The 21,694-nt window shown below is 46.5% G+C and overlaps 1 protein-coding gene across 2 annotated transcripts; it reads left to right on the plus strand.

Annotated features, from left to right (window-relative positions):
- The first annotated feature begins 1,492 nt into the window (after positions 1-1,492).
- tspan11 (tetraspanin 11) lies at positions 1,493-17,936 on the plus strand. Of its 2 annotated transcripts, XM_056578554.1 has the most exons (9): positions 1,493-1,685; positions 1,917-1,991; positions 2,758-2,867; positions 6,649-6,840; positions 9,669-9,743; positions 11,152-11,256; positions 11,695-11,853; positions 12,909-12,995; positions 16,275-17,936. In XM_056578554.1, exons 3-9 carry the CDS (start codon positions 2,781-2,783, stop codon positions 16,332-16,334), a joined length of 765 nt encoding a protein of 254 aa, XP_056434529.1. In that variant the 5' UTR covers positions 1,493-1,685; positions 1,917-1,991; positions 2,758-2,780; the 3' UTR covers positions 16,335-17,936. The 2 variants fall into 2 exon arrangements, with proteins under 2 accessions (XP_056434529.1, XP_056434528.1); XM_056578553.1 differs by lacking the exon at positions 1,917-1,991 and having other exon boundaries at positions 1,494-1,685.
- The last annotated feature ends 3,758 nt before the right edge of the window (positions 17,937-21,694 follow it).

A 21,694-nucleotide genomic window follows, 5' to 3' on the forward strand; every position in this document is an offset into this window, starting at 1 on the left:
CTCTCTCTTTGTGTCTCTCTCTGCTTCTCCCCCCCCCCCCCTCTCTCTCTCTCTCTCTCTCTCTCTCTCTCTCTCTCTCTCTCTCTCTCTCTCTGCTTCTCCCCCCCCTCTCTCTCTCTCTCTCTCTCTCTCTCTCTCTCTCTCTCTCTCTCTCTCTCTCCTCTCTGGAAGTTTAAACGGTTTTATTACCCTGACGGACGGTGCTGTTAGCCAATCAGAGGCCTATCCAATCAGTGCATCCTGTCGTTCCTCCCGCCCAGCTCCTCCACCACACTAGAACAGCGTAAAGCAGGAGCACCAGAGCATATTTTTCACCAAAACCGACTCACAGGGCATTCATTGCTACTAGTAGTGACCACCGCAAAATGAATGAACAAACGATGCAATGACACCTTTAAGTTTAGTTCAAATGTGATCGTCTCGCCTGCTCTTCCTTCACTGCAGTCCGCTCTCTGTGTGAATGGGACGGGATGGATGGCCTCAATTGCCAACCAATGTTGTTTTGGTGGACAGACTGTCGGGACCTTTTCCCGATGGACTGCTGGCTTATGAAATTACCGCAGGAATGGAGGAATACAAAAACAACGGCCGGCTTTGTGAAATGGGGAATCTGGCTGTGAATGAGCAATAGTCATCACAGAGGACAGATGGAAAGGCCAGGGCTGGTCCAGGCTATCAGGCCAGGGCTGGTCCAGGCTATCAGGCCAGGGCTGGTCCAGGCTATCAGGCCAGGGCTGGTCCAGGCTATCAGGCCAGGGCTGGTCCAGGCTATCAGGCCAGGGCTGGTCCAGGCTATCAGCAACAGGATTTGGTTCAATTTTGATTTGTGACTTGATGTTTTGTCCTATTAGTATTTTTTCTTTTAAATCTAGTGTCCTCTCTTAGCATTTCCAAGGTGAAGACACAGGCCTATTCACTGAAACAGAATGTGATTTATATTCATAGACGCATTCAACTCAGCCCGGTTTTCAGAACTTAAGCTGGATAACTCAATAATAAACCAGTCAATAAAGCCAGGAAGTCCTAGCGAGAGAGATCTTCTCCTCGTCCTTCTGAAGCAAAACAATACTGTCTTCTTGGGGTCTGGAGGTCAGCAGTTCAATACATCCAGGGGGTACTTTACATAATGAGAACGAAGGGGCAGATTTATTGTCTCCTGTGTTTACTTAAGTTGATTACTTGGATTCCCTACCAACAACAACAAAGCTGGTGGTAGCTATGGTCGTTTTTTGATTTCACCATCATAAAATATGGTGTTTTTAGCAATGCAGACACACAGTCCTATGGTCACAATGTATTTTCTTCTTCATGCATTCCCTTTATCTAAATAATTGTCTTTTTAGTATTTGTCGTTGCATTGCTTATTAAACCCTATTGGGCATGCTGCACTCCAACGTGGCCACTGAGCATGAAACCATGTGGTGGTTTTAGTTACATTTTAACCAGTGGTTTGCAGCGTGTGTTCATTCACTCAAAGGGTTGGGGGCGGGTTATCTGGTCGCTTCATTTCCTGCTCGCCCGCGGCCCACACTGGCCCCTTCCCTAAAGTCCGACTACCGTCACACACGCTCCGAGGAAACCTGCTGCTGAGACTATAAGCAACAAGCTGAACACACAGTGTCTCTTCCGCAGTGTGGACGGTGCATTGATTTGGAGAGGGATTGATCATCAAGTGGTTCGTCCTGGTGAGTAGTTGTTTTAATAAAGGGCAAATCGTAGTTCGTCCACGGGATCTTAGCGACCGCACGCTATTCGCCAACTTTGTAGTGCGCAACAACAATGCAGGTGCAGATATCTCCTGTCCAGGATTTAGTCCTTCCTTGTCCCGTGAACAGCCACACAAGTGAAAACGTATTTTAATCTGTAAAGATTGGACGTTCATTCGCGATAGTAAGTGCGATATATTTGGGCCAAAGTCCGCAGGAGTGCGAGTTGGTACAGTCTCCTCCACGTCATTCCCTGGGGAAGAAGCCGACATCGCACCCGATAAGGTAGTCTTCTTGACCCGGAAAAAGGACCAATAATTTTTAAGCATGCGTAAAAAACCGAGTTTTTTTAACCCTTTCCCATGGAAAACAGCGATTTCTTCTTTTAATTAGTGATTTAATCACGAACTGATAACCTTACTTAAGCATTTAAAACCCCGACGCAAAAATCGTGAATGCCCAAATCCCGGGCCCTACATTGCATATATTATGATAAATATTAATGATCTGATATGTTTGGCCCCAGGTTATTCACATATGCCTGGTCCCGCTTCCCTAATCCTCCCACTGCTATGAACTAACACACAAACAAATATCACAATTAAAGTAATCAACACATGGCATGTAATGAGGACCCATAATTTATCCGCAACAATCCCAACCCATGGGTAATCTGGGGCTCATTACTCCAAGCTGTCAGCAAGATATTACCAGAAAATTCCAGCTGTTCACTCTCCAAATAACAACTTTTGAATCACTCATAATTCCTGAGATAGACATTCTTGCTATATTTCATTCCATTTGAATTTACTAACTTAATTCCCGAATCAAAGGCTTGTTGAACCTGTATAATTTCACACTAGTAAACACTTAGACGTTGAACAATGTTCAGGTAGGGTATTTTAAGAACGTGGATTGAAGAACTATTATAAGACGCACACACTTTATCACGTTTCAAGTAGAAAAAGGACATCTGTTCTATATTTAATACTGGGACATTAAAATCTGCCTATAAAAACCCCACAGGATGTTTTACTTTGTGTGATTCCAGAAGCAGAAGTGTGAGGCAGGAAGATGTCGACAGCGTTTAAGGACGACCAGGGAGACTGGCTGACCGTGTGTTTGAAGTACCTGCTCTTTGTCTTCAACTTCCTGTTCTGGGTGAGTCAACCTTGAGGAAAACAAGAACCACCAAGTAGTGGTTTAGGGGAAAACCTCGGCTTTGGCTTGTTTATGTAATTAATACGTCATTGTTGATGGATAATTGCTGTTTTAGTTTTATCTAGTCCATGAGAACATTTCTGAAATTGCCAATCTTGTTTAAACGTCCGGTTAGAGAATCAAAGGGCGACAACCACTGTGTAACTTTATCACTGCACCCAGCCGTTAAACGTAGGATCTAGTTACCTATAACCAAATCCCCGTCGCCTCTCTATTTTCCTCTCGAATCAATTTGGTATGTGGGAGGAAAAGGCGGGGGCATCACATGTCGAGCAAAAGGGCAGTGAAGAGGCAGCATCGTGTAGGTGGAACGTAAACATGGCATGATGGCATTCAAGCTCCAGACGCATTCTCCGTGGCCGTGGGGGTGGTGGTGGTGGTGGTGGCGGCGGCGGTGGTGGTGGTGGCGGCGGCGGCAATAGGGAGGTGTCCGTCCAGGCCGGAGTCCTGAAGATCGGAGCAGGCTGCTGAGTCTGCGCCAGAATGGGCCGAATGTAATGGACTTGGCCCAAAGTGACTCATCGATTATTCAGTGCCTTTGCTGCATACGCGGGGAGTTCTGTACCAAAACCCCCACGCCCTGGCAACGCACTGCTGGATCTAATGTTTGATAGTGCAGTCACCCATTAAAACTGTTCTCGCTCCCTCGCTACTGGGCCTTCATGCACGGGTGAAGAGACGATGTTTGGGCTGGCTTTGAAACTCCCAACAACTATTAAATGCGTGTTCTGTTATGTCTAAAGTTTAACTTTTTATTTTTTCGAATTTGGTTTAGTCAGAAAGCAGAACTGCTTTGTTTTGCACTTTTACTTACAGGAGCAAACTATTAATTTCTCAGAGGCGTCTACCGTTTATGTTTCACTCCCACGAGACACCCCAGGTTCTCTGCCTACTGGCTACCACCCTGTGAGGTAGGAAGGGCGGGGCAACCGTGTAAAGCAAATGAAACCAAACATGTGTTTAGACAGGGAACCAAGAGGGAGCAGGCTGTGTTCTTATGCACACAGCCCGGTGTTTGCCGTCAACTGTGAGTCCCATCTGCCACGGTCCTGCCAACCACTGTCCCTCTCATTATCTCCATTGTTCTCGTCTCATCCTGAAAGTGCTCATTCTGTTTCCTTTTTTTTCAATCAGCTTGAAAACAGCATTTAAAGCAACTAGGGAATTGGGGCTTTGTGCTAATGCCAGGGAGGCACAGATGTTTAAAGCCACTCGGGGGGAATTATTTGTTATTGTTGAAACACTGTTTTTTTTGGCAACTTCCAATCGAGTAATAGCAACTCCTTCTTGGTGGCAGCAGACACAGGAGTCACATGTGTGACAACCTGTAGGTCCCAGTATACCCTGTAGCCCAGCTGCCTCTCGGGTGACATGTGAAGGACCAAACCTCCTCACTGAACCCCTGCCGTTGCCTGAGGCTTGTAACAGTATAGACTAGTACTATTTTCTAAAATAGTAATGTCTTGTGTGGATGGGGTTTACCAAGAGCAGAACCTACTGCAACCAAGGTGCAGTAGGTAGGATGGAAGTGGTGTAAAGAGAGAGAGCGGAAGAGAGCTCGATTTAAGAACTAGACAAAATCGAGTCCCCTCTGCTCCTGCCCTCATTACGTCTCTGAACCAATCACGAAAGAGGTGCCCTGATTGGTCAGAACGGAGGCAGGAGTATTCAACCTGTAACAGATATTCTCACCGCGCATTTCACTCCCTAATAGCTGACGGATGACCCTGGCATTGATAACAAATTTAACTTGCACAATAGCTCTTAAATCCTGCTTACAGCAACTTTGTTTTTAACAAAGTTGCATCTGTAGGAAACTCAAAGACAAAGAGGGCTGGGGGGGTGGCGAGGACGGGGTTAACACGGAGAGGAGCGATCGAGGCATTTCCTCCGCGCCCGGCGGTGACACTGACGAGGGGAACAGACGCCGGCTGGGCCACGCCCGCCATTGTTATGCTGCGGAGCCAGCGGCATGGCCGTGACGGCGGCGTTAATAACGGCCACCCCCCCAGTTGGCTCTTTGGCCTGTTGTTAAGAACGCATTCGGCCCGCCTCGCCTCCCCCTCCTCTCCGATGAGCTCTGGATCTGTTGCCGTCTCCCCTCGTCTCCTCTCCCTCTCTCCCGTCTCTCCCACGCTCTCTGCCACAGAGCTTCCCTTGTGCTTTTCATAGATCTATATTTTCTTCTTGCATGATAGGGAAAGTGTTGGTGTTAGTCACTTATCTTGAAACACATTTATCTATGTCTGTGTAGACACTGTTTACTTGCAAGTAAGTGAGTTATGCTTCATTGATGAAGCACTTTTAACACATTCTAACTTTTGAACTAAAAGTTACATAATGCGAAAGAACTGGAAGGATGCATAACAACCAAATAATGATAGAAATATAATTCAAACAAATGACAAACAGTCATCTACCATATGCTGAGATCTTTTTATTTTTATTTTACAATCTCAATGTCTCTCCCTTCTCTTCCCCTAAGTTCACTGTGTGTCTTTCCCTCAATTCGAAATGTCCCCCCATTTTAATACAGACTTCCCAATCCCCAAGTCATCCTCCTTGTTAGCCGTTTCTTCCGTTCGCCCCTCTCATTCCTCACATTCCTCCCGTCTTATCATCTGTCTCCCCATCCTCCCACATCGCCCTCTCTGTCCAGAGGTTGGCTTCCTGCTGTTGCCACGGAGACGCTGTTGTGTCAGATATGCCCCCCCCCCCCCCCTGGCTGGCATTCTCGTTTGGAAATGCATTCCAGAGCCCTTGACGTAATCCTAACAACCCCAACCAGTCAACTGTTAATAGTTAACCGTTAACCCGGTCTCTGAACTGATGACTACACACAGCCAGTCCCAACATGAGCCCTGAACGATTCTGATGTCCTCCTGTGTTTTTGACCTTAACCATATCATCAACTGGGCGGATGCTGGTTGGCCTGTGGGTATCATGGAGTCACTCTATAAGCTCCATCCTCTTAACGGTGTTTTCAACAACCTAGAGAACTCTTTCAGCAACAGGCTGCTTGTGCCAAGGTCTCCATTCTAATTGCCCCACCTGCTGCAGCCTTCTGCTTTATCCAGAATGAGAACGGGGCCCAACACCATCGATGGTAGGGAGAGTATAAATAGCTACGTGATGTGGTGATCTGTCTCATCTCCCCTCCTGTGAACCTCTTCGCAGATGTTTTATAACCTGTGTTATTATGGTCTGTCATACGTACGAAGGCGGTAGATCCCAGAGGGGGAAGCTGAGTAAAGGGAACCCATCAATCTTATATCATAGAGCAGGGGTCACCAACACAGTCACCGCGGCCCCCATGGCGCCCGCAAGGACCACATGAGGCGCCCGCAGGCCTGTTCTAAAAACAGCACTACTCATTCTTGAACAACTGTTTCCCACCTATTTTAAGTCATTGTTGATAATTATTGTGAGAAATCATTAACATGACTTAATTAATTAACATGTCTTCACATAGATTAGTATCATTAATCATTAATAGTAATATATAACTAAAGGCAAACTGAGCAAATTTGTTATTTCAGAAGAGTGTATGGAACCGGGTGCCCTTCGTATGACTCAGTGCCCATGAAGTAGCTCTCAGGTTCAACAAGGTTGGTGACCCCTGGCCTAGAGCCTATGAGGCTCACCCTGGGTTGTGTTGAGTCCCGGCCCCACACCACTGTCTTACCCCCCTGCCTCCCCCCTCTCCCCCTCCGTCCCCCAGGTGGGCGGGGCTGCCGTGCTGGGAGTGGGCGTGTGGACGCTGGTGGAGAAGAGCGACTACCTGAGCCTGCTGGCCTCCAGCACCTTCGCAGTGTCGGCCTACATCCTGATCCTGGCCGGCAGCCTGGTGGTGGTGACCGGCTTCGTGGGCTGCTGCGCCGTCATCCGGGAGCAGAAGAGCTGCCTGTCCACGGTGAGGGGGGGGGGTCCGGGTTATAACGATGGTAGTCAGGGTACAAGCCCTCCGCGAGCAGAAGGCTGCCTGTCCACGGTGAGACCCGGGTTTGACCCTCAACCATGAGATTCGGGGTACATCCCTGTGAAGGGGTTCAGAGTTCTGTATTAAATGCAATGGTTGAACTATAGATTGTTCTCCAGGTGAAAAATAATATCAAAAAATGTGTTTTGGACCCTGATGATGATGATAATAATGTGTGTAGGTCGTGAGTATAATTTAAGCTAATATATCCAATGATTCTTTACCAAAACAAAAGCCAATACCACGCTGACGACCAAAACAACGTTTCATTGCCCTTGCCGCCTACTTTTGGGTTGTCTATCAAACAACTTTATTTGATTGTCTGTGACAAATGAGTTCTGGCTATCATCAGTCAAGGCGTAGCTTGCTTGGATCGCTAGCTAAGTGGTTTCCAGTCAGATTGTCATGTTTGGCATTGTAAACCGCATTACAGAACGACAGGGAAGGTTGTGTCAACGTGTTTTTGTTCTATACCACTGCTGAGGCTGCCGTGATAAATCCTTCGGAGTCGCCCAGATTTATGCTGTTGTTTTTCTGTCATCTACTGCTGCATTTCCCCACCCTACTTGACACAGCGGAATGCGTTTCTCTCACTGTGGAGCAGCAGTTTTCCTTTCTCTTTTAGTGAGCTACACTTCAGGCTTGCGTTCAGTGTTTCAAACCAACACGAGAACACACACAGACACAGGTGGGGGACAAAGTGTGTCGCATCATTCCCCCATCCCACTGTGTGTGTGTGTGTGTGTGTGTGTGTGTGTGTGTGTGTGTGTGTGTGTGTGTGTGTGTGTGTGTGTGTGTGTGTGTGTGTGTGTGTGTGTGTGTGTGTGTGTGTGTGTGTGTGTGTGTGTGTGAGAGCACTATTTATAGGTCTGTCCCTTGTTCTTTTCACGCTCTGTGATGGAGGGTATAAGGAGTGAAGAGGTGGAGGTGCCTGAGTTACATTGTGTGTCTGGTTTCCTAGGGGCTGCATGTGGATGGTGTCCTGATTTGCTGATGGTATGATTAACCACAGACACTATTAGTTGATTGGATGTCTGCTGAGAATGATGAAGAGACAGAGTGCGTGTGTGTGTATAAAGTGGTCGGGTACTGACGGGATATTGTGTAACACAGGTTGATTTTGAATATACATAGTCATATTACTCTACTCTGGGGATATTAATGGAATGCTTGTATCATTATTGACATAACTTGTCCTCGTGTTTGAGGAAGATCTAACGATGTTAGAAACTCCTTTGCGATCAAAAGTCAAGTATTTACAATCCTTAAAGACATCTCTCTGGTCGACCTTGCCCTTATTTTCTCACATTTTCCGACGACGGCACAACCACAGTTGAGGCGTTTTGGTCAGGCCCACTTACGATGCTCGATAAACCCAATGCAACCACGCTGAGGTTTGCTATTGGCCGGACTTCTCCTTCTTAGCCGTGATTGTGGCAGTGGTTTGTCTGAGCCATCGTTTCCTTTGTCTTGCTCAGTCAATGAAGTGGCATTTGTCTATTCACAATGGCTTGAAGAAACGGCCAGTGTGAGCTTTCTTTCTCTTTCTCCTTTTCTCTGTGTGTCTGTCAGTTTTGCTGTCCCTGTTTCTCTCTCACTGTCTGTCGCTCGCTCACTGTCTCTCTCTCAATTTTTGTCTGTCATTGTCTCTGTCTGTCTTTCTCTCCTTGATTCAGGCATCCAAGTATCCCATACAGTTGAGACACAATTCCTCAAGTGTACAGTAATCTGTTAATAACTAATTCTTTATTTATTAACCAGGTAAAGTCTGGACAATCCAGTCTGGGTGATCAAACCATCGTAACCGACTCAACTGGCTGACCTAAAACTTCCGTTATCAATATAATTTGTCCAAATTACTTCCTTGTACGAATGTAAACTGTGGCAGTATAGCGCTTTCATCAAGAGCGCTTATCACAAAGACCAAAGGCCTAAATTGCCATTGTTTACATTCGTTGCAGGCCGCAGACCGGAAACTGACACATGCATAACCGCTTACAGTCTGCTGAATAAAACGAGGCAGAAAGGCATTTAATAATGTCTTGGTGAATGCTGCTTATATCTTTAAGGGTTGATACAAATGTAAAATTGGAACTCAGTCAATTTCAACGGGATCTCTAGAAATGTCCAAAGGGAAGGGGCTCGAAAATAACGGCCGGTTTTGCCAAAACTGTTTGGAAGCTTAGTCCATAATATCATGGTCTGACAGTTTGTGTACGTTAACCCTCACACCTTATAAACACGTGAACACGTGCATCATTCTGCTGCTTGATATTTTAGGGATGGGTTGGCGATGGCATGCCCCGCCCATTATGTGGCAAAAAGAAATCTCCTGCACGAGCAGAAAAAAAAAGTATCAGAGAGAGCAGGAAGGCACTTTGCCAGCACGAGGTCAGTTGCGTGGTGCTTCACATTATGTGCGTGCACAATGAATGATTTTTCTCAAAGCAGACTATAGTACTGCTCTTGCAAGCGGAGAAATACTGCGCTCGAGTGCGGTAAAAGTATTCGCAAAATAATTTGTGTGCAGGGATGGGTTGGCTGTGTGGGCGTGCCAGTCATTTTTGCTCGCTCATTCTGGCAGCGCCATGTTTCCATGGCAGGGGGCCTGGTGGAGTGAAGCGACTATATCTCCCGTTGCCAAGTGCTCTGATGTAACGCTCCTAGTGACTGGTGGCTAATGGAATTAAAAGTTGGGGATGTTGCGTTTTTGTTTTATGTTCCCGGCTCATATTTTCCCACGTTTCTTTCCAACATCCCAGTATTTCTCCTGCCTGCTGGTGATCTTCTTGATAGAGCTGGTGGCTGGCGTCCTGGCCTACGTCTACTACCAAAGGGTGAGTCACACACACGCCCACACCCACACCCACACTAACACACACTCTTCTGCAGAGTCATAATGCCCAATAGTTCTTATTTTGAGATAACTACCTGCCCCTGTACAGGCATGCTGGTGTCAGCATGATGTTTTAGATAATAAGCCCCGTCACATGCAGACACTATGATCACATTATTAGTCGGTGCCTCCACATGCCATTTCCACTTTAGTTTTCTTTGTTCAGTAATTAGCGTTGGAGGAGCAACGTGATTAGCATTCAGTAATGAGGTTAGGTCTGGTTGAGGTTAGGTCTGGTTGAGGCTAGCGCCGTAGAGGCTAGGCTTCAACCCACCATAGAGCTCCTCTTCCAGATGGTCCAGCGCCAATTATTAACCGGACGAACAATTAAGAAAATAACAGAAGGCAAACATGCACAGCTTCCCAATGGAAACTAATTTTTCTTAAACCAATTCCTGGTTGCAAATTCATTAAATTGCCAAACGTTTCTGGAAATTTCGAGTGTTCAGAGCAGGCCTAGTTTCCAGGAGCTACCCAATCCCGCGGATAAAAATCGGTAAATAATATTTTACATATATTTATTCTTCGGTTTCTTTTCAATGGTTCTTTTTCCAAACCAGGGCGTTTCCCTGTCTGTCGTTCTCCCCGTGGCGCCCCCTCCTCCAGAACATGCTGGACTCAGAAGCCTCATGGCCTTCTGTTCTGTGTTCAGGGTGACGCCTCAGGGGATTCTCAGAACGTTCGATACTCCCGTCAGGTCAAATCGGCACCTTCTGCAACGCATCAAAAAGCCTGTTCTCATATCCCCTCAGCTTCCTCCCAGGCCTTCCAGGGCTTCTATTGTTCCTCCGCGTGGGCCCACTCTCAATAGATCCGCTGTATTAGAGGGAAAAGGTTCAGCGAACGGCGGAGGATCAATCGAACGATCGGGACTCCCTCCGGGCACCGAGACAAAAACCTCCATTTCTAAAAGGCCCGTCTTCTTTCCGGTTTGCCGTGCAGCACTCCTGTCCCAGCAGGATTAGAGTGGGGGGGGGGGGGGGGGTTCCTGCCTTCTCTGCCTTGCACCAATAGCGCTCCTCACTTTTATCTCCCAAATAGATTTTTTTATTCCCCCACACACATGCCAGCTGATGTCATTCTTTGCTTTCCCAGTTTTTCCTATGCTCTGTGAATTTCAATATCAGTGAGGCCAGTGAAGTCGAGACTTATCTGTTGCCAAACAAAATATCTGTTATATTGCATGTGGGAAGCACACACCACCTAACATACTCATACATTTACCTACGTCACATTCCAACAGGGCATTTTCATTGGTTAATATCTCTCTCTCTCTCTCTCTCTCTCTCCCTCTCCCTCTTTCTCTCTCTCCCCTCTCCCCTCTCCCCTCTCCCCTCTCCCCTCTTCAGCTCAGTGATGAGCTGAAACAGCACCTGAACCAGACCATGTCTGAGAACTACGCCCAGCCGGGGGCAGAGGCCATCACGCTGGCCGTGGACCGGCTGCAGCAGGACGTAAGTGATCCTCCCCACGCCGTTCTGATTGGTCAGCCGCGGGCGTAGGAGTCGGAGTCATGGTAACGACGTATCCCTGCTCCCCTCCCCTCGCTTAGAAGCTGAGCGGGTTGAGCGCGTACCGTACAGCCTCAGTCCTGATCGCAGCGACCCGGGTTTGAGCCCCGCCCGCGGTCCTTTGCTGCCTGTCCTCCCCTCCATCTCCCAAACCTTCCTCTCTATCTAACTCTATAAAGCATCAAAATGTAAAATAATTATACGAAAAGTACGACCAGAGAATTTAGTCAAATCCAGAGAAATATGGTCAATCGTGATTTCCTGGCGACATGGTTGCTGTGGCAGGCTGTGTGACGGCTCCTCTTCTAAAGTCTCTCTCTATAAGAGGTGACTCCATGCATTGTTAATGCGTGTCTTTCTTTGTGGCCTGTCGCGGGACAGTTCAAGTGCTGCGGCAGCAACAACTCGGGCGACTGGCTGCAGAGCGTGTACATCGAGTCGCCAGAGTCGCAGGACCGGCTGGTTCCAGACAGCTGCTGCAAGACCATCACCCCCCTCTGTGGCCTCCGAGACCACCCCTCCAACATCTACAAGGTGGAGGTCAGTGCTGGTCCCCAGAGCGCTGTAGACTGGAGCACAGGGACACTGAATGAGTTCCATTATTTTGGGCGGTGCGGTGGAAGGCACAGTAGGATAATGTATATCACGCTAGCAAAGTCGTAGTCTCGGCAAGAAGTCAAATACGAGGTTTCCTAAAGTGTGCAGGTAAAAGGTTAATAAAGGTGGAAGCCAGTATAGTATTATATTAATTCAACTTTATGCTTTCAGGAAAAGTATGAGAATTTCTAATATATTGTAGTTATTGGGCTCTGTCAGACAGTCTTCTACTCATGCAGCTCAAGACCAATTCAAGCTCAAAAGTTATGACTCAACTCTGTTTTGGCGGTATTCCCACGAACGATCTCTGGACTGTTTTTGATGTTGAGCCAAGCGCCGAGATGAGTCTAGGAGTATTTTAAGAACCCTCAACAATCAATGTTGTCTGCTCAAGCTCATATCTTATTCATTTTGGGAGAGCTCTTAGCCCAGTGGGAATTGCAGGCCGCTTTTGTTGTCTATGCAGGTCGTAAAGGGGAAGTGACCTTTGCCTTTATGCCTCTCATCTGTGGCACTACCCTGTTTTAACTGTCAATTTTGAGATCCAAGATCAAAATAAAATAGGCCGTTTTATAGTTCACGTTTTGAGTATTTATAAAGTTCATAAAAGTTACCGTAGATGGAGACAAACCCAGATTCAGACTACAAATTAATAACTAAATCAATTCTCATCAACAAAAAAGGAAACTAGGCTAATTTTCAGGAGGTTGAGTGTGTTGGCCGGTAACCGCGAGGTTGCTAGTTCGATCCCCGGCTCCTAGCGTCGTACACCTCCTAGTGTCGAGGTGTTCCTGAGCAAGGCACCTCACCCTCACTAGTAACGACGAGCTGACTGTCGTCTTGCGTGGGTGACTCCGCCGTCGGTGTGCGTTCATGAGTGGGTGAATTTCAGGCAATATTGTAAAGCACTTTGGATAGAAGCGCTATATAAATCAGTCCGTTGACCGTTCTATGAGTGGCCGTGTGGTCGCCTCCTGACCGTTGTTTCGGTTTCTCAGGGCGGATGCATCACCAAGCTGGAGCAGTTCCTGGCGGACCACCTGCTGGTCATCGGGGCCGTGGGAATAGGCGTGGCCTGTCTGCAGGTAAGTCCACACGTTGGAGTCACAAGCGGAACGCTACCTTCATGGCTTTAGTCATATCGACAGGTGTCAAACCTAAACAAAGATAGTATGATAACGTTTGTTAGTTATATAAATAGCACCATCGTCTCAAACCTGCACTAGGTACATTTTCACATTAGCACCCTCTTGGGGCTTGGGGTGTAGCTACAGTTATAGCTTTTAAACTTGGACTAGAGTAAAACGATTTATAAAGAACAATTCCCTGGAGTATTGATCCATGTATGGGCACGTTATATACTTCAGAAACTTTCTAGGTCAGATATTTTTTTTATAGAATAAATAGCTGCAGTAGAGAACTGACATAGTGCCGATTTAAAGAAACACGGAACACAAAAAAACAAACTCATTCCGTTTGCCATGTGCATTCAACGGTCATGTGTGCAACATGCATGAAATTACTGGTTGTGCAAAGTGGATTTATCATCTTACAAACTATGCGAGTGTAGATGACTCAATTATTTTTGTATCCTCAATACTGATGCATCATAGTTTGATCAGCTTCTTTAAAAAAGGCAAATTCTCATCTCAGCTCCCCACAAAGCTCCTTTCACTGTCACTCCTTGCCAAGAGATGGAACGAATCAAATGGATAGGCGATGAAGGCCTCTGGCCTGGGTATAGGGTACTAACACCATTTTGTCATTTTCCAATTCTGTTTGCCTCAGGCTCCTGGACTGATTGAATAGATCCAGAGCTTTTAGGGCTTATTATGGATCCCTCGGTAAAATACAGCAATACGTATAATCATCCTGGAGCTTGTGTCACCGTTTGGTTGCCTAGCAGCCGTCTTAGTTGGGTGGTGGAACTGCAACACTTATTTTAACTAATAAATCGTAACAATTGCAATCTTTTTGTTTCTACCATCGACCTGGTCTACTGAACTAAATGGTACATCTCTGTTGCAACTTTAGTCTCCGCCAATAATATCTCAGCAGGAGGAATCTGGGAGCTTGAATGTGTTTTAAATATGAGGCCTGCTAATAACGGGGAGGGGACAAGGATCTGGTGAGGTTAAGATTAGGAATAAAGTTTATGTTGGTTATGGTTAGTATTTTGTATTTGTATGTTTAACGATTTATGTACACAAAAACTCTCAGTACCTTACATTCATGTGCCTACTTATTTTTCGCTAACATTGGAATTATTTCTGTACATTTAGGATTCGAGACTTCAGAGTGTTTAAAACACATGAACGTTATCTCACCGTAGATCTCATCACTGCTTCTCACCGTAATAAATGATTGACCGTATTAAACTAAGGGCCATCTTTGTTCTAAACGCCAGCTGGGTGGGGAACGGATTGCTTATTGTTTCAAACCAAGACCGAACCAAGGTGAAACGGGCCCATTGACACCGATGAGTCCTCTGAGAATAGAAGTCTTTCCTTAGCTGTCGCTGCTTCCCAAGGTTGAGTATTTTGTACTCCTCCTGAATACGCTGAAGGTGTTTTACTGCAACATTGTCAAACCAGGCTGTGAACAGAGCAGAGCTCCTTCCCTTTGCTTCTTGGAGATTTCCTGCTGAGCCCTGAGAAGTACGATGAGACGGCACGGTCTTCAATAGAGTCCCGTTGGATTATTCACTTCTTCCTGTTCATATTTCCACTCTTGTCTGCATAATTCCCACACTATTTAAGTGAAACCAATGGATTATTGTTCTGCTTATTTCAATTTTGCAGCTTTAAAGAAAATCATTTATGTTCTCCGTCTGCAGTCTAGTTTTGGGTCCGTGTTGCAGAGTGTCCTTATGTCTGTGTGTCCTTATGTCTCTGTCTCCTATGTCTGTGTGTCCTTATGTCTCTGTCTCCTATGTCTTTGTGTTTTTGTGGTGTTGCCATAGCTGGTTGGGGCTGTCTTGACGGCCTGCTTTCTCTATCTACTGTATAAAGAAGAGGAGGACGACTTGGCTAGCTTGTGATAAGCGCTAATGCTACCCTTGTGGAATTATCCGTCCCTGTAGTGGAGGGGACAAGGTTAGACGGCATGGTGGACATGTGATGTTTGTCTTCTGTCCTTGTCTTGTCTGTGTCATGTCCATGTTTGTTGGATGTACGCAAAGAGCTGCTAGCGTATAGCACAGTGCCTAGCATATGCTTGTCTCTCATTGGCTGAGGTATTTGACGCGTCGAATGTCTTGAGTTTGGCTTGCTGCCTTCTTTGTTTGCACACATGAGCACCTCTGCATGTCACTCACTCACTCCCTCCCTCACTCATTAACTCAACATCTACAGGTAAAGGCAACTTGAAGTATTCTAAATACATGTTTTCTGATCCACCCAATCACCACCCACTATATTAGTGATTTAGAATCCAGTTTTTTTTTTGTAATTGGCACCTTAATGAGATATTAGTAGCGGCGCTGCAGTCAAACCTCTTCACCATCACTGTCATCAGTCTGGAGCCTCTCCTTCATGTGAACGATTATCTCCTTCACTCTTCTGTCATTGGCCCTCTGGCCCCAAACGTCCTCCCTCCCTCCCTCCCTCCCTCCCTCCCTCCCTCCCTCCCTCCCTCCCTCCCTCCTCCACCTCCCACGTCCTCTCCATCATATAAATTGTCTCCGTAGGGGGAGGAGGAGGAGGAGGGGGGGGGGGTGGTGGAGGAGGAGGAGGAGGGGGGGTGGAGGAGGAGAGAGGGGGGGGTGGAAGAGGATGGGGGGAATAGGAGGAGGAGGAGGGGGGGGGGGGGGTGGAAGCGGCCGTAAGCCGAGCTAAAGGGAGTCCTTGTCCTTATTTCTGAATCCCTTCCGGCCTCACTCAATGTGTCCTGCTCCTCCTCCTCCTCCTCCTGCTTCTCCTCTGACCTCTCCCTGACCCCCCCCCCCCCTCGTTCATCTGTTCATCCTTCAGGTTTGATTTGCTGGCGTCTGCACACACAGCACACATGAATGTACGCAGGCGCACAGTGCAGCCGCTTGCCCGCTTCAGTTTGCACGGAGCAGGCAGTGCGTCACAAAGCGTCTCCGCTGCGATGCTCTGTGTACGTTTTAACGGCCAATAAAAGCCAGTCTTACCTTTTTCTTTATTTTATACACACACAGTCGAGCACACACGCTGTCGGCTCATTCCTTCTCCATGGCAACCTTCCGCAAACAACCCCGTTCCCCCCCTACCCCCCTGCTTCCACCAGAGTCAACGCCATCCCCCCCCCCCCCCCCCCGCAACCCACCAGCGCTCCCCCCCACCCCGAGTCCGTGTCTGTGGCGTCGCCGTGACGACTTAACCGTGCACTTCCTGTTTCAGATCTGTGGGATGGTGTTTACCTGCTGCTTGTATCGGAGGATCAAGATAGACCCTTACTGATCCCCCCCCCCCCCCCCCCCCCCCCGGGGGCGGGGCCTGTACGAAGTCCAAGGGGCGGGACCTGTACTGAGTCCCGGGGGCGGGACCTGTGAGTTTCACTGCGGTGATTGGCCGATCACAGAAGGAAACCCAAAAACCAAAAATGACAAACTTTTCAAACTTCCGCTCTTAGTCCCCCCGACACGGGCGCGCCGTCGTAGTCGAATTAGAAGTCACCGTTGACCAATGTGCCTGATGTTCAATGTCCAGTCCATGAGTCATTAATTGCAGGAAATGTTATTTTTTGTCAAGCACATGGGTAGCTATGCTTGGTAGCATGCCTAGAAGGATAGAAGGACGGATGTGTCCCTTGAAGTGTGTGCGCTACGACTACTGTTGATTTTGCAATGTGCCTTATTCGCCTAGCGGCCATCTTGGCTCCATCTTGCTTCTAAACGTTTTGAAGGAAGATGGAGCCAAGATGGCGGCTCGTTGAATAAGGCCCGTAACGTATACTGTGGACATGAAGGTCAATGCAAAGCTATCTAACGCAAACGTAAAGTATCTAACATTAGATACATGTAAGACAGTAAGTTAGCTGTCCCGCGTATAATCACATTGTGCCTGTGTTAAAACCATCACTTTTGATAATGCCTTAAATCACTAGCAATCAAACGGTGCGGAAATTAAATGGTTTTACTTATATTTGTATATCCACTATATTTATTAGTATGTTGAATTGATTGCTCTAGTGGTGTATTTAGTTGTGATTTATTTTTAAAGTAGACCTATCTTATTGGCCAGTTTATTTACCATTTCCCAGTTATGGCTGACCTGCTGGTTTATATGGCAGATTTGAAGCCTCAGCTATTTCTTGTTTTGCCGTTATTGTATTTACCTGTTGAACATTCCACAATCAATGTTTTTTTTTGTGTAACATTACCAAATATATATATATATGCGTCTTTACGTCTTTACCGTTTGCCCCGTTTGATATTGGCGCAAGCGCTCCCCCTGTTGGAGAGTTTGGGTTGGGCAGCCACTGTGCCGTGCCATTCCGCCACCACCATATCGAGAATGAAGAATGGAGATATTTTTTTAAATATGTCCCTACGTCCGCCATACATTAATACATTCCTGTTGTATTACAATTAAAAGCTTTTGCCATTAATTACTATTGAAAGATCAAACCGCTTAGATACAATGCGAAGTAAAAATAAATATACTGATTCTTTTTTATAACAATTTAGAATATCATCAAAAACTACCATATTGTGCATACCTGTCATGTTAATTCTTGTGGAAAAGGCTACGTGAAGATTAATTCGGTTCTTATTGGTATACAGCAGGCTTCCAATAACATTATTTCCTTGTCAGTCTATAGCTCTGAACCTAAACATTTGTCTTACCTGAGCCTTGATGTCAATTGGGTACAAAATGATTAGGACACAGACTATTTAAACAAATGGTTATTTAATAAACTGGCTTTCTCATAGCAGTTGTGAAATCTGTTTCACTTATTATTTCATCGTAATGAGCTTCTTGTCGTAGTCTGCTGCATAGCACCTGAAATAAAGACACTGGGGGTTTTGTGAATAGCATGTGCTGTTACTGACTGTCTAAGAAATATTTTGGATATCGTAAAAAATAAACATACATTTGTTCACGTGCTTGTCTGTGTGTAATGACATATTTTATATTTGTATGGCATTCAATTAAGCAATCGTACTTCACAATCGTGTTGGACAAGGTTGACCGCTAGAGGGCGCCAATGATTTACAAAACCGTTGGCTGCATGATCAGAAATAGTAGTTGACGACGTTGTACAACTAATTTGCATTAGCTTCTGTCATTAGGCAAATTACTTCAGTAGACCGTAGAATACTCAGCATATTAAGTAGGCCTATACATCATACAATTGCCATGGCAACAGCAACCGTTAAGGCAGTAAAGACTTGCCTTGCTTGTTCTCTTTTTTCGAGTAAATAATCGAGTTATATGGTTAGTAACCTGCCTTTTTTGAAATCGGGTCACAAAGGTCAATGCAGGACAGCTAGTACAAGTAGATGTAACACAACATTTGAAATAAATATTTCAATGTCAACCTGCAAGCTAAGCAGTGAGGTGACAACGGAGTGAGGACAGTTGGGGGGGTAGTACCTTTTTTATCTTTATCAGCTACAGGAGGATTGCTCACATTTACTGCAGACAGCCACAAATCTCTCAGACACACACACACACACACACACACACACACACACACATACACACGAATGGTTCTGCGCAGGCAAAAAGGGCACTCAGCACTGACAGGTCAACACACACTCACCGCAGTGAGACTGAACACACACACACACACACCCATTAGCATGCGGTATACACCCCACGCCTGGGGAGACCTGAGTGGGGGAATTGGAAGCAGATGGGAGTCTCTCTCTCTCTCTCTCTCTCTCTCTCTCCCCCCCTCCCTCCCTCGTTCTACCTCTCCAACTATCTTGCTCTCTCACATTTGTCATATCTCACATCGTGCTATTGAAGCATATATTTCAACCGGGAGGGGGGACGGGACACATTGAAGAATCACCTCTGTGCACATGGTGAGGTATCCATTTCCCAGAAAAGAGCTGAAAGAAGGAGTACAAGTTGGGTTTCCCACGTGGGCTGTCAAACACGTAGGAACCCTCAAGACCAAGCTGTTGTCCCGAGTGGAATGGTGTGTGTGTGTGTCTTTTCCCGTATGTGTGGTGATGATATTTTGGAACATTGTAGACTCCTGCGTGTCCGTACATGTAAACTTGATGCCGTCGTAACTGTATTCCCTGGACATGGCACTTTAAGGATGTTAACTTGGGGGACTGATGTTAACGATGGGCCTTATTCACCGAACGGCCATCTTGGTTCCCACCCAGCGAGCATTAAAAACCAAGATGGCCGCCAGCCTGTGGATGTTCCCTGTCCCGTGAACTCTTGATTAGAAGAGATCTTTATTTGCCTGCCAGGGGAATTTGTCTTGCAGAACACAGAAGCAATTCCAATAACATCCCTTACCACATACACCCCAGTATATATTACACATGAATACATACAAGACACTCAATCTCACGGCTCCTTATCTGCTGCCGTGAGGAGATGGATGCTTGTGGTGCTGAATTGTGTTGCTTCTCTTTTAGGTCACGTCCTCTTCTTGTTCCTGAAAGCCATCGGGGTTCAACATGCAATGAGTCGCCTTAGTGTTTATCTCCCAGCAGATGATTGAGTTGTATGGACCGTCGAGTGTGATCTTGCGTGATCGCAAAACAATGAGTTCTCACGCACAGGCGGTACAATGAACATAACAGTCCTTACGATGTTTATCCTAGCTAATGGGGGTGGGGGCTGTAATATTCCGCCATGTGTCTTTTCAAAAGGCCAGATTTTTAGCTTGCGCTGCCGCTAAGCTCATGCTAAGTCGCGAACCAGTTTGTGTTTACCTAAAAGTTGTAAGACCTTCAGAAGATCATGCCTCAATGCTCCTCTTCCTTTGTTTTTAACATTCCAAAGCGCAATGGTTCTCATATCCTTTCATCAGACATCAACACATTCTTGGCAACATAATTAGCAATCATTTACACTTTTTGATCTTTTGGCAAAATGCGTTTTCCACTGCAGTTTAATTATTTGTTTATTAACTTTACCGGAGCGTGGCACATGGTTTGTCTTACCAACCGTTGATTCTGAGCGTGCAACACATGGGTCAATGTACCGAGCGGGTCCACATGTCCGCGCCCCCCCCCCGTCCCCCCCTCGTCCCCCCCGTCCCCCTCGTCCCCCCCGTCCCCCCCCGTCCCCCCACCCAGAATCGACCTCTTGCCCAGTGCGTGTGCTTCCCCGAAGGCCAGCCCCTGGCCTGTATCTGGGAACACGTTAGCTCGAGTGCTAAATGTGCTGGACAGATTCAGACGGGGGGGGGGGGGGGTGGATCAAAGAGGGAACAGAAGAAGGAGGGAACGAGGGAGGGGCTGCTGTTAGATAAGAGCAGGACATCAAACCACCCCGAGACCTCTCCTCACGCCAGCATAAATCCAGAGGTAATATCACTGTCAGCGTTCCTCGTGTCTAAAGTCGTCCCCCCCCCCCCCAAACTGACACAACGCAGGAAAGCCAGATGTGCTCTGCAAGGATGTAAATCGCATCAAATCGGCAAAATGTTAAAAGGAGAATTATCGCTACTTGGTCCCAGGCTGACTTTTAGGGACTTGATCAAACCGAGCAAGAGGGAACCAATTCTTTTTTTGATCTGTAGTACGATGATGAACTTTGTTTAAGGGTTTGAAAATGTACGATAAATGATCATCTTGAACAGAATTCATTCGTAAAAAAATACAGACAAATGCACTCATGAGACATGCTGGAGAATGCCCGGAATGCTTCTATACATACATCGAATATTTTTGCTTCAAAGTTCCAGCAGTCGAATTGCGGTGGTGTGAATGTTCTCTGCGTGCCACGGCGTTCTGCGTGTCCCGATGCGGGGAAGGTAAAACACAATGCCTGAGGTACAGGGAGGAATGGTATGTTCCACACATGTTTACTATTCAGGCCCGATGAAAAGATGATCGACTTCCCCCCGGTTTCCTTCTCCTGTCTGTTGATTATTCCACACTCTAGACACCGGGCAAATGTTGCCTTTAATACAACGGGGCCTTTTGAGTTACCCAGGTCTTACCAGTCACGTCAAGGTTGATTTACGATGTGGGAGGGAATCAAAGGGATTCTGGTCACGTTACAAACCCCGAGGTGAGGTGTGTAAATATGGACGTACACCTTCCGGTGTGCGGCGGGATTCAGAAAGGAGCCCGCCATCTGCTGAACACCCACTTCCTGAGCCAGGGAGAAGATGTGGTTTCAGACGAGTGTGTGTGTGTGTGTGTGTGTGTGTCTCTGTGTGTGTGTGTGTGTGTGTGTGTGTGTGTGTGTAAGAAAGCCTGACTAGCTGACCATTGAGTTTACGTTTTAATGAATGTATGGCTTTAGGAAGACATACAGCTGTACAGTGAGAGTGGAAAACCAGGAATCTTCTAAGAGCGGGGCTAAGCCACAAATATTTACCCAGCAGAAATACCAGCGGAGCAACAATAAAACAAAGAGACGTGGTATCTTAAAAAAAAAGAAGTTGCAAGCAAAGGGTCAGTCTTAAGCTAAGAAGGGAACATTCACATGACCGACAGGAATCAAAGGAAGGCAAACTGTAAACAAATGCATTTCACACGATACCCATTTTGTATATTTATGTATCAATTAAAAATCACACAATTCAATCTATATGATCAATTATATCCCTTTCACAGTGTGTGTATCTACATGATGTATACCAAGTGTGTGTGTGTGTGTGTGCTTAAGTG

The sequence above is a fragment of the Gadus chalcogrammus genome, chromosome 19, assembly GCF_026213295.1.
Source record: "Gadus chalcogrammus isolate NIFS_2021 chromosome 19, NIFS_Gcha_1.0, whole genome shotgun sequence".
NCBI lineage: Eukaryota > Metazoa > Chordata > Actinopteri > Gadiformes > Gadidae > Gadus > Gadus chalcogrammus.

Excerpts from the sequence above, each read along its gene's own strand:
- tspan11 (XM_056578554.1), top strand. The coding sequence starts at position 2,781 with ATGTCGACAGCGTTTAAGGACGACCAGGGAGACTGGCTGACCGTGTGT. Across the intron at positions 6,841-9,668 it reads AGAAGAGCTGCCTGTCCACG|TATTTCTCCTGCCTGCTGGT; the intron begins GTGAGGGGGGGG and ends CCAACATCCCAG. Across the intron at positions 11,257-11,694 it reads TGGACCGGCTGCAGCAGGAC|TTCAAGTGCTGCGGCAGCAA; the intron begins GTAAGTGATCCT and ends GTCGCGGGACAG.